Genomic DNA, 13,892 nt, shown 5'->3' on the forward strand with positions numbered 1-13,892 from the left:
CAGTGAAATGAGGGACTGATAAAAAAGATATTTAGGCCCTTTAAACCCATCATCATCCAGTAATAACATATAATGTTATGCTTTGTGAAAAAATCCAAACTAGAATTTCAGATAGGACCTACACAATTCCGAAGTTGGCTTAACAGACGAATTAATCTAGACAAATTACCACTAATATATTTTATGTGGTAACCTGGGATAATTTATCATATAATTATATTTCCAAGAACTTAACACAACTAGGATCATTTGAGGGAAGCTTGTCCTTTAAAGTACAAATCATTGCCTGAGTGTTGTGTTCATTGCATTATATACTTAGCAAGTGTAGTTTCAACACTGGTTGTAAAGGTACTGAGATCATTACGACCATTATGAAAAGTTGTGTTGTTTGTGTATAGTAGTGTCTCGGATCTAATAAATGAGGCAAGGTCATTAATTATTTCAGGACCACGAAAGGGATCAGCACAGACCTCTGTGGACATACCTGCCTTAACTTGTCGTATACTGAACATTTCTCTGCCACAGAACAGTGGGTGAGCTTCATTTATCTAACTGCTGTGATAATTAGCGTTGTAATCTATGCAGTCTTCATTTTCTGTACCTCATTTTGGGTTTTATCTCACTTTTAACCATTTGACAATCATCCTTTAAATGATAAATTGGTTGTATGGACACTATAGCTAGGCAGCCCTTAACTATGAAGAATTTAATAGTTAATTGGAAGATTTAATAATTGAGAGTAGCTTATTCTAGTCTAGTGTCAGAAAAGGCAACTTCAGAATCAAGAAGCATTTGTATTGTAAGTAAAGAATGTGAGAGTTTTACAGTGATTAATACTTCAACCACATTTTCTTTAAATTATTTACTGAAATACCATGCCTAGTGAACAAAGTAATCCATTGCTATACATTAGAAAACACAGCATCATATGTTTGTAGCATTTGCAATGCTTTTCACTTTTGTTTGAGTATTTAAGCTGTATATATCACTTGTGTGTGTTGATTACAGTATATTATGTGGATCTTGTGGATGGTGGCTTGGATCATGTTTACTAGCTCTACATATTTTGAAATGTGTGATGCTGCCATTTGGCTTTGACCAGTGACATCACCAACACCACAATCTTTTTGTGGTGAGAGGCTGAGCTTTAACTTAACCTGGAGGAGTAAGTTAGGTTGAAAGATGATAGTTTGTTGGTGGCTTGCAGAAACCTACAAATGTGCCACAGCAGAAAACTAGCTTTTTTCATGAATATTATTGTGACAGATTGATCTGTAGTGCAGATTGAGGCCAAGGTTAGGTTGGAAGGTGACAGCTCAATTGAGTTTGTGAGTAATGCATTGCACAGTCGATAATTACATTAACATCCCTGATGAAAACTTTATTATCTGGTCCAATATTTTCATGTTGTAATATGATGGAAGGTGTTAATAAGAATATACACATTCAAAATCAATTGTACCTGTTTGAAGTCCGGTCGATTTGTGGATTTTTGCTTTGCTAGTTTATTTATGTTGTTGGAGACATCATTTGGTTGTTGACTGAGGCCTGTGTTGCTGCTATGTTAATGGCACCTTCAGTTTTTGGTATGGTGTCATGTTGTTTACTGATCTCGAAATACCTTATGCTTTGAATTAAATACAATGTCTTGTCCCACAGTTAATAAGCATGGTGTTAAGTTCATTTTATATTGAGATAACTCTGATAGTAGTTTATATGGGTGAACTGGAGGTACGAGGACTTGTGTGTTTCACATATTTTTTATTTAAAGGGTACTAACAAAGTACAAAGTGCTGTGAATTCAACATTTTCAGCAGCGATTTATTTGTACATGTAATGGTGTCTGTACTGGTGTCTGTGTGTTATAGGCATTATTCAGATGTGATTACTTAGTAGATACAAGTCATGATGATTGCTTAGAAGATAAAATTCATGACACATAAGATGCATTTTGTCACATTTGTTCATAGTTACACTTTTGTCAGATATATGGAATTTAAGTAAAAGTTATTTTATTCAGAGCTCTCCTTCCTTGTGTTTTTATACTTGATGTATAAAATGAGCACAAAATATATACCAAAATACTTGTCAGAGATTTCCTTATGATATTAATACAACACTTTTGATTTTACCATATAAAGCTTAATTACCTATGGAGAAAATTCTGGTTAATATGGTGTAAATGTTGTCAGCATTGAACTTTTTCCATTGGAATTGGTGAACTATTTCCAAAAATGAGTGTGTACATATATAACGAAAATGGGTAGATAAAAAAAAAAAAAAATCTTCTAACCAAGCAGCAGCAGTAGAAAAAAAAAAAACACACACACACACACACACACACACACACACACACAAAGGTTTAACTTTTAGAAGCTTTCGGAGCCAGTGGCTCCTTCTTGTATCAGAAGAGTTGAAAGGGAAGGAAGAGGGGTGAAGGAAAAGGACTTGAGAGGTTTATGGAAAGGGTTAGAGCTCAGAAAAGTCATCCAGAACCCTGGGTCAGAGGAGACTTACTGGATGGGATGAGAAGAAAAGACTGATTGTTGGTATCATCTGCCAAGCCAACTTCAGACATCAACAACATGCCAGACATTTCTTCAAAAAGCTATCTCACCTTCTCCTAAACTACCTCAACAGTACTGTTTCCCTACCTGTCCCTCTGCAGCTCTCAAACAGCCACACCATGAACCACCACTCCTCTCGTACAAATTGAGATTGGCCAACCACCTTAAGATCCCACTGCCTTCACCACTGCCACCCAGACCAGTAATAACTCATAATCACAAGAACCAGTCACAACAGTACAATGTTCTCAGCCTCTCATCTTGGCAGTCCCCAACAATCAGTCTTTCCTTCTTATCCTGTATGGTAAGTCTTCCCTGACTTTGGGTTCTGGGTGACTTTTCTGAACTGTACCCATTTCCGTAAACCTTTCCAGTCATTTTCTTTCACCCCTCTTCCTTCCCCTTTAACTCTTCTGTCAGAACAAGGAGCCATTGGCTCCAAAAGCTTTGTTATAACATTATAATGAATCATTTTAACTAAGGAGGATGATGAATGTAAACCTTGTCCCAGAGTCTGGAAAACTTCGTTACCGCAAGCTTTATTTCTTACATACTTGTTGGCTTTGTCAACCAGATTGTTACTCACAACTTAATCTGCACTACAGATCCACATATCATCACCAACAAAGTTCATAGCCAGAGGTTGGGGGAAGTGGCGACACATAAGCTAGAGATATGTCTATATGTTATTAAACTGAGTCTCTTAGCTTCTCCTCTTCTCCCCTCCGCCCTCCCCCATTTTTCTTCTCCCATCTCATCTGCTGTCTTCCTCCCTCCTCCCTTATTCTACATCTACGTGATTACTCTGCTGTTCACAATAAAGTGCCTGACAGAGGGTTCTATGAACCACTTTCAAGCTGTCTCTCTACCGTTCCACTCTCGAATGGCACATGGGAAAAACGAGCACTTAAATTTTTCTCTGTGAGCCCTGATTTCTCTTATTTTACCATGATGATCATTTCTCCATATGTAGGTGGGTGCCAACAGAATGTTTTTGCAATCAGAGGAAAAAACTGGTGATTGAAATTTCATGAGAAGATCCCGTCGCAATGACAAACGCCTTAACGAAAAACACCTTTATTTTAATGATTGCCACTCCAATTCACATATCATGTGTGTGACACTATCTCCCCTATTTCGCAATAATACAAAACATGCTGCCCTTCTTTGTACTTTTTCGATGTCATCCGTTGGTCCCACTTGATGCGGATCCCACACCGCACAGCAATACTCCAGAATAGGGTGGACAAGCATGGTGTAAGCAGTCCCTTTAGTAGGCCAGTTGCACCTTCTAAGTGTTCTAACAATGAATCACAGTCTTTGGTTTGCTCTACGAACAATATTATGTATGTGATCGTTCCAATTTAGGTTATTTGTAATTGTAATCCCTAAGTATGTAGTTGAATTTACAGCCATCAGATTTGTGTGACCTATCGTGTAATCGAAATTTAGCTGATTTCCTTTAGTACTCACGTGCTAACTTCACACTTTTCCTTATTCAGGGTCAATTGCCACTTTTTGCACCATACAGATTTCTTATCTAAATCATTTTGCAAGTCGTTTTGATCATCTGATGACTTTACAAGACGGTAAATGACAGCATCGTCTGCAAACAATCTAAGACGGCTACTAAGATTGTCTCGTATGTTCTTAATATAGATTAGGAACAACAGAGGGCCTATAACAGTTCCTTGGGGAACGCCGGATATTACTTCTGTTTTACTCGATGACTTTCGATCTATTACTACGAACTGTGACCTTTCTGACAGGAAATCACAAATCCAGTCGCACAACTGAGGCAATACTCCGTAGGAACGCAGTTTGGTTAGAAGATGCTTGTGAGGAACGTTGTCGAAAGCCTTCTGGAAATCTAAAAATATGGAATCAATTTGACATCCCCTGTCGATAGCACGTATTACTCATGAGTATAAAGAGCTAGTTGTGTATCACAAGAGTGATATTTTCTGAAGCTGTTCTGACTATGTGTCAATAAATCATTTTCTTCAAGGTACTTCATAATATTTGAATACAGTATATGTTCCAAAACCCTGCTGCAAATCGACGTTAGTGATATAGGCCTGTAATTCAGCGGATTACTCCTACTTCCGTTTTTGGGTATTGGTGTGACTTGAGCAATTTTCCAGTCTTTAGGTACGGATCTTTCCATGAGCAAGTGGTTGTATATAATTACTAAATATGGAACTATTTTATCGACATATTCTGAGAGGAACCTGACTGGTATACAATCTGGACCGGAGGCCTTGCCTTCATTAATTGACTTAAGCTGCTTCGTTACTCAGAGGATATCTACTTCTATGTTTCTCATCTTGTATTCCTCAGTACAGTTGCCAGGAAGCATTGCAATTGTAAAATACTTTATCAGAAAGAGCTTGTATGTATCCCAAATTGTCCATGATGTATTGCAACTCCTTTAGAAGATAAGAAAGGAAGCTTAAGAATGAATGTCCCAATAACAACAAGTTCATTAGAGATGGAGATCAAACTGAGATGGACTGCAAAGATGGGGAAGGAATTGGGCTATGTTCTTTACGAAGAAATCATTTGTGTTCACATTAATTGATTGAAGGAAACCACAGAAAACTAAAATTTGAATGGCCAAATGGAGATTTGAATCCAGCTCATCTGAAATCTTTTTGTTGTGCTAACCAGTCCATACAGTTACTACAAAATGTGTACCTTGACAATTTAGTACAGAATGGAATGACTAACCAGTGAGGACCTTTCACACATCTTGATGATGAATTCCCAGGAAGATTTTTCACGGAAGATGATACCTGAGTGTGTTGCCATCAAGAGTAGGGACAAAGAATACTGCTGTAGCACATTTCTGTAATCTATAAGTTCCACCAAACATTATCAGGGGTCTTATACTCATGCTACTTTGTGATGAAAGAGATGTTATTTTGGAATGCTACTGGGGCAAGGGAGCAACAGTGACAAATGCTCTGTATGAAGAAAAGTAAATAACTTGGACTTCTGAGTACAGCTATTTTTCTGTTGCATGAAAAAGTTTAATTCCATATATCCAGTGCAAACAGCATGAAATGATAGCTGTTAACAGTACTACAAAAAAGGAGTACACACCATTTGCCACTTGCTTTCATATCGTTCTCTATATTGTTACCCTGAACAGCCTCAGTATCTGTGGTCCGCAAAGCTCCTCCCCCCTCAACCCTTGCTCTGCCTTCCATCAGCCCATGAAAATGACCTTGAATATCTCCTCATCCGTGATTTGTCACACTGTAATCTTTCTTTGTGGGGAAAAAAGAGAAAATTGCATGACTCTCAATGTGGAGTAAATGTTTAATGATCAAATGTTTCCAGTGGAATATGTCATGCAGCAGTGCCTTTATTTACTTAGGTGTGTCTGGGAATGCTATTTTATGGATCAGAATAGAGTTGTATAAGAATTTGCATTTGAGACATTTCTACATTGTGCAGTACAAATTTAGGAAAGCTGTAAAACAATCAGTATTTATGACAGTATTGTGTAGAAGGATTTCAGATTGTGGACTTATTGAAGGTTTCAGTTTGCACAAGGCTTCACTGTGTAACTGAGGCGAGTTGTCTGAATTTGTTTGTACATTTTAATAAAGAAATAATTGAGTGTGATATTGCTTGCTCCAACCTTTCTAAAGTTTGCCAAGTTGACTGTTAGTAAGATGGTTGTGAAGTGGAAATGCAAAGGAACAGCAACAACTAAACGAAGAGCTCATGTAGTGGTGGAGAGGGACTGTTGAGTATTGTGGAGGGTGATTGTAAAAGAATTGTAAGAAATCAGTTGAAGGAATCACTCATGAGTTCCAAAGTGCTACCGGTAATCCAGCTAGCCCAGTGATTGTGCATATGGAGTTCAGAAGAAAGGTGTAAAATGGCCGAGCAGCTGCTCGAAAGCCACAGATTTTTGTCGTAAATGCTAAGCGAAGTTTCATGTGATGTAAAGAGTGCTGCCAATGGGCAGCGAACAACTGGAAACGTGTGAATTGAGGTGATGATTCGCACTGTACCCTGTGGCAATCTGGTGGAAGGGTTTGGCAAATGCCTGGAGGACTTAATTGCCGTCAGTGAAGTACGGTGGGTGTTTTTCATAGTTAGGGTGTGGTTTTCTTCTTGTGCTTAAGAAAACTGTAAATGCGGAAGGGAGGAATGGTTCAGAGACAATGAGCAGTGTCTGTGAGGCAATGGTTTGTAACAGTAACATGCCTGAAATGGACTGACAGCCCAGATTTCTGACATGGAGCCAATGGAACACTTTTGGGATGACTTAGAATGTCAAGTTCGCTCCAGACCCCAGAATACTACAGTGTCTGGTTTTGGCACTTGAGGAAGAATGAGCTGCCATTTGTCTACAGACATTCAGACACCTCACTGAAAATGTCCCTAACAGACTTCAAACTGTCACAAAGACGAAGGCTGGATGCACCCCATATTAATACCCATTAATAAGTAACAGGATCAGATAGTGTGCATAACAGCTTCTACACTGCTGTTGCATACATTATTATTGTTTGATTGCTATGGTTGACTGTGGGTGGAAACACAGCACTATGGTCCAAAGTCGTTCAGCTACTAGTGACTGATTAATAGGCTGCCAAAGGCTGTAGGAAGGGATAACAAATGGTAGATCATACAAGCAGGTGCTCGTTGACAATCCCACATTGAAATGTGTGTGATCTTCTGAACCTCAAGTATGCACTTCTGTAACTATGAAATCTTAGTTCTGCCTGTTGAACAGTCCACATTTTAAGGTGATAGTGACAGGTACTTATCACAATCTCTGAGCCATGAGATTAGCTCACCTATTATGAAACATTAAACATTATTTCCAGATTCTGATTTAAAGGCTTTTAGCTTCAAGTCCATATGAAGTTATTACTGGATTATAACATATTGTTCGATATATGATTATGTACCAGAAGCACATCCTTTTTGTTTGTTACAGGTAACCAGCTATTCAAGGATTAACGCTCACAGAACTCCACATAACTCCACATAACTCAGACTCTTTTGATAAAAAGGTATTGTATGCATCATTGTGTTTACTGAAGTATGCAGTTGTACAACTAATTTATAATTTTTTCAAATTGTTACATAAATTATTTTTACTAAGTAAATTTTTGTGGTATTTATTTATTTTATTTGAATGAAATTATTGATTAAAGCAAAATATTAACTTTATTGAACTTTGCAGCCCGACATAAGAGACATGATGGACTGCACTCAAATTTTGGATGATCTCGCATTTGAAGAGCTGAAAGAGACCAAAGATGACAAAAAAATACAGGTATGAAATGCCAGATTATTGGTTATTAGTGCTCCTATTGTTGCTTCAGTGATCTTTTGTTTTTAATTCACAGAAAAATAAAGATTACTGCTTATTTATGTATATTTGTTTGTCATAGGGAAAAAAAGCTGATTGAAACTACTGTATAGAGGTTTAGCAATCACTGAAAAGAAATTTTTATAAGTATGTGTACTTTGCTGATAAACTCATGGTGTAAACATAAACTAAACTTAAAATTGTATCACAATGACAGAATAATATATTCTTCAATCTTGAAAGGGTCTAAGGCACTACTTGGAAGAATAATAATGTCTGGCAGGTCCACAAATTAAGCTTTTGGGGATATTTTTTATTTTTATTTTATTTACACATCAAATTCCTTAGGACCAAATTGAGGAACAAATCTCCAAAGTCATGGAATGTTCCAGTACACGAAATTACAACATAAAAGTAATAACAGATAAAAATAAAATGTTTATGAACCCGAAAAAAGTCAGTCCATAAGTTTAAGTAAACGTAATCAGCAATACAACAAGAATTGGCTTAATTTTTCAAGAAACTCCTCAGCAGAATAGAAGGCGTGACCCATGAGGAAACTCTTCAGTTTTGATTTGAAAGCACATGGATTACTGCTAAGATTTTTGAATTCAAGTGGTAGCTTATTGAAGATGGATGCGGCAGTATACTGCACACATTTCTGCACAAGAGTTGAGGAAGTCTGATCCAAGTGCAGGTTTGATTTCTGCCGAGTATTAACTGGGTGAAAGCTGCTTGTTCTTGGGAATAAGCTAATATTGTTGACAAGAAATGACAGTAAGCTAAATATTGGTAACAAGAAATGACAGTAAGAAATATATATATTGAGAGGCCAATGTCAAAATACCCAGACTTGTTAACAGGGGTCGACAAGAGGTTCGTGAACTTACACCACTTATTGCCCAAATCGCCTATTTCTGAGTCAAAAATATCCTTTTACAATGGGAAGAGTTAGTCCAAAACATAATACCATATGACACAAGCGAATGAAAATAAGCAAAGTAGACTAATTTCTGTGTCAAACGATCATTCACTTCAGATGCCATTTGAATAGTAAAAATGGCAGCACTAAGTATTTGAAGAAGATCCTGAATGTGGACTTTCCATGCCAATTTACTATCTATCTGAAAACCTAGAAATTTGAACTGTTAAGTTTCACTAATCTTATGCCCATTCTGTGAAATTAAAACGTCAGGTGCTGCTGACCAGACACTTCCTTTACAACTGACCATATGGTTTTAATTTTATCCTGTGGATTAGCTATTTTATTTGCATACCACATACTCTTTGCCTTCCTAATAACATTTTTAAGCACTTTTTGATACTGTTTGTTGTGACTACTTCTAACAACTTGATATAATTCCCACTTTGTTCTACATGATATCCTTATACCACTAGTCAGCCACCTGGGCTGCCTGTTACTGCTAGTACCCCATTCAGAATGTTCTAATGGAAAGCAACTCTCAAAGAGCATGAGAAATGTGTTAAGGAAAGCATTATATTTATCATCTATGTTATCGGCACTATAAACATCCTGCCACTCTTGTTCCTTAACAAGGTTTTTAAAAAAAACTCTTTTGCTGTTGGATTAACTTTCCTACATAGTTTGTAATTATATGTGGCATTTGTTTGAGTACAAAAGCCTTTTAGTGTTAAAATTTTTTGCATTATGGTCTGAAAGGCTGTTCACCCTTTTACTAACAGAATGCCTGTCTAGTAAAGAAGAATGAGTAAAGACGTCGCCTATGGCTGTGCAACTGTTCCCTTGCACCCTAGTTGGAAAAAAACACAGTCTGCATCAGATCGTATGAATTGAGGAGATCTACCAACATCCTTTTTCTTGCACCATCATATACAAAATTTATATTGAAGTCACCACATATAACTAATTTCTGGTACTTCCTACAAAGTGAATCAGAATTAGGGGACATATAACAACAACAATCAGAAGTTTAGTTTCATTAAATTCAACTGCCTCTGCACAACATTCAAATATCTGTTCAGTGCAATGCTGTCATACTTCTATGGACTCAAATGGAATAGTGCTTTTTGCCTACATGTTCACTCCCCCACCCTGCAAGGAACTCCTTGAAAAACAGCTAGCTAATAATGTATACTGGTAAAGGAAGCCTCTGAATTGTCAAATTATTTAAGTGGTGGTCCGATATACCAATAATTTCAGAGTCAACATCTGTAAGCAGTTCATTAACTTTATCTCTAATACCTCTTATATTTTGATGAAATATGCTAATTCCTTCTCTACTTGGAAACGTGACATCCTCTGAAAGTGAGCCCTTAGTGAGAGGGACTTCCTTTAAGCAGGTATACCTATCAGCTGACTGCCATGTGCAGGTACAGCATATATTTTTACAGCTCATCATGTGTAGATGATATGTTGGATATTGGGTTGATGATTATGTTGTAGAGCTTTGAGAAAGAGAATGGTCTCCCTTAGGCGCATTTTTTAACCTGATTTTGTTTGCTATGGCTGTAAATGATATTGTATCCATAGTTCAGTCTTCTGTCCTGTGTTTGTTGTTTGTGGATGGCTGTAGTAATTTTGTTTCTTTCCTAATGTGGCAGTGACTGCTCACAATTGACAGTCAGGTGACTGGAGGATGGTTCGGGTAGGACGGGTTTTTAAATTTTCATTACAGCAATGTTTGTATCGATTTTATTCATTCTCATTGCCTCTTTTTCTAGTCTAAATTTTAAAAGTTTAATTTTTTAAGTATAACCTTCGATGAGTTGAGTGCATAGGACCGAAAGACGAAAGTCATGAAGCACTAAAGTGCCTCAGTCACAGGTCATATGGAGCAGACCATTTACATCTGCTCTGGTTGTTTTACCAGGCTTTTTGTGGTTTCGAGTAAAATTTTGATGCACAGTTTACACTTCTGCTTGGGTGTTACGTCATTAAATCATTGATGCTGTTTGCCTAGATGGGTGTAGGCTTCCAACAGGATAATGTAACTAAACTGATTCCCAGTCTGTGTGCTGAGATTAGGGTGGAGCAGTCATTCATGGATCAATCATGAGCAGCAAGGCCATTTGGCATTCGCACTAAGCAGAAACTGATGGCACCACGTGCAGATTTTTGTGGTGCATGTAACTGAATATGATGTCATTCACCATCATAATTGATATGAAGGCTCAGAATTATTTAGGAATTAAGAGTTTACAGAAAGAATTGTCCCCCTGATCATGTTTTTAAGTCCAAGTTTTACAAAATTGTATCAGAACACTGCAAATCTGTCGTAATTTGTAATGATTGCCCTAAGAAAGAGAACTCTATTGGCTGCTTTGTAGTATATCCTGAAAGTGTTCTCAAGAACCACTTCCACAGCAATACTGTGTTCAGTGTAGAACTGTTTTTGATCTTGAGGGCACTAGAGCAGATGAGTTATAATTGAGCCAGTGAATTCCTCATACTCCCTATGTGCTCTTCACATTGTCTCACAAGTATCCAGTTGATAGGCAAGCCCAAATAATCCAGAGAAATGAAGTATTATTTTGGTGGGTGCAAATATAGCAGAAATTCAGGTGACTGAAATCACACAACCAATTAAGAATTGTGTGGTATAATGTTCCTCTTGTTAGCGAGTCCACTAGCTATTGGGTGTCAGGATCATACATCAGTGGGATCAGAAGTAGTGGGGGTTGGAAGTCAACAAACTGCAGTTAGTTAAGTAAACAATTCACTTATTGTGTTCCTGGTCTGGCGCTGTCAAGTTCAGTATTGACCACAATTTCGCAGTGACCATGCATTTAGATGGATGGTTGGTGGCCTGCTAGTGTAAAGGGCTGTGCAGAAGTTTCTGTGAAGTGGATATACTACAAACTACTGGTACTAACTTTGATGGTGTAGAATAGGCTTGTAATAGGGATAATAAAACGGGGGTGCTCCTTTGCATCTGAATATTAGGAGTTGGAGCATTAAAAGCATATGAGGATATGACTTACAAGATTTGGAGGAGTAGCACCTTTTTGTGAGAGATTTTGATGCAGAAGGGAGGGGTACTGCTGAATGCCATTGAAGTCTAGATGCTGTTGGTGGTTGTCCTTTTATATGAATAGATTTTTTTTTTCCCCCACGTCAGAGTAGTGTTGCTCAGTGTCTTAAAAAGTGACACACACACACACACACACTGTACTGATGGGGACCAGATGAAACAAAGAGGAGAAAAATTGGGCTAAAGTCTAGGTCAGAGCCGGTGGCAGTCAGAGCTGTGCTTATCTACTGCTCATAAATTGGCAATGCATCTGTTTTATGTAGCCAGTGGGATGATCCTTTGACATAACCAAAATAGAGGCAATATATTTCTAGCACCAAAATTGAAATCATTGTCATGTTTCTTATTTTTCGGTGTATTAGTGACTTTCAAGAGAAATATTTAGGGATTATGGCAGTGAGTGCTACAAAGTGGACTGATTTATGTAATTTAGTTCTGCACGTCAACATTTTCCGTTAGTGCATGTTTCCTGGATTACTTGCAGAGACATGAAAATTTATCAAATGTGGTGGTGAAATGACTCTTAAAGAGTCAAAGGTTTGTGTGGATGGAATCAACTGGAATTGCCGCAAAAGCCACTACTTTAAGTAAGTGGATCAATGTTTTTTCATTCAATCATGGAAGAAGGTAGGGGGCTCAATTTTTACTGACAATAGGGTTGCACATTTTATATATTAATAAACATTGATCCACATACCTTCTTCCATGATTTAATTCAAAAACACTGATCCATTATTCAGTGTGCTCGTGCTGATTGTAACAACACAGAGCAGAGAAAAATTTCTCTGCTTTTTCGAATATATCATGGGTTGTGATGCTGTCTTTGGTTTGCAGATACTAGCACAGTTCAAATAACTGTGACTCAAATAAAAACCAATAGCATTTGTAATCCTTGTTTACAGTAGTGTTTCATCCTTTCTTCTGAATATATTACTTTGAAACACGTACTCCGCCTGCTGATCTCTCATTGGCTGTGTAACACAAATGGCTGACACACATTCTTTTGTTCCCATCATGCCTGACAGCATTCCTGCACAAAGCATGTAAGTACCCACTGGCACTATATTCTAGACATTTACCGAAAAGGTGTTATGGCTGTAAAAGAATGACAATAGAATTTCTTGGCCCAGGGGCCAAATCTGAAGACCATCAGTGAACCTGAACCATTAGAGTATCTTGTTTGTTTTGGAAGGATTTTGGTTGTTGGCATTTAAACAGGTTGATATATGAAGGTGCCATGTAGCTTTAAGCTACCAACTGTATCATTACCCACAACAAATGTCCTTTGAACAGCACAAAGCCTGCATGATCTTAGTATCATCAGTTTCAACTTTTGTTATTATTACTATTGTTATTCTTATTTCTTTCTTTCCTTTTTTTTTGGACGGGCCAACTAAAGACCAGGTACTAGTTTACATTCCTTATTTTTTGTTCTTTTCTTTTCTTCCAGTACTCTTTCATCTGTTCACTACAGTTTTTCTTCCTGTTTTCTGATTACTTGAGATCATTTTTGATTTCATAATTTTTAATCCTTTTTTCCTTCACATGTACCACTTGTTGATTTGTTATCCCACAAATATTTTTTGGTTAATCGACTGTTGCATTCTATATAAATGTGCAAAAATCATCAGTCTTCTTTTTCTCATTACTTCTGATATTTTTATGTTTTGGTAAATTTTGTCGTTACTTCATAATTTCCAATCTTCCATAGTTTTCATGGGCCTAATATTTTCCTAACGATTCGCCTTCCTACTATTTCTAATTTATCTAGATTATAGTCTAATACTGGGCATTTGCTTGTCTTATTGATGTTCTGGTTTGTCTACTTTGTTCTAATGTCTTATTTTTCCACTGTTAGATAGGCACTTTTTATTGTAAAGGTCTTTAGTTACACCATATGCTCTTCCCATTTTATGTATCCTGTCTTCTATAGCTGCTTATTCCAAATCATTTTCTTGTATTATTATTATT

At 37.2% G+C, this 13,892-nt stretch overlaps 1 protein-coding gene across 3 annotated transcripts in view; it reads left to right on the forward strand.

The window, feature by feature from the left end:
• LOC126176019 (uncharacterized) overlaps nt 1-13,892 on the forward strand; it is an 88,457-nt gene that overhangs the window by 2,703 nt on the left and 71,862 nt on the right. For 2 of the 3 annotated variants that reach the window (XM_049923152.1, XM_049923160.1), the window contains 3 exons: nt 446-533; nt 7,531-7,606; nt 7,780-7,872. In XM_049923152.1, coding sequence (XP_049779109.1) covers nt 7,795-7,872 — 78 coding nt within the window. In that variant the 5' untranslated portion in view covers nt 446-533; nt 7,531-7,606; nt 7,780-7,794. The remainder of the gene's footprint in view (nt 1-445; nt 534-7,530; nt 7,607-7,779; nt 7,873-13,892) is intronic. The other variant, XM_049923145.1, reaches the window with a different exon arrangement.

The sequence above is a fragment of the Schistocerca cancellata genome, chromosome 1 (assembly GCF_023864275.1).
Source record: "Schistocerca cancellata isolate TAMUIC-IGC-003103 chromosome 1, iqSchCanc2.1, whole genome shotgun sequence".
NCBI classification, from domain to species: Eukaryota; Metazoa; Arthropoda; class Insecta; order Orthoptera; family Acrididae; genus Schistocerca; species Schistocerca cancellata.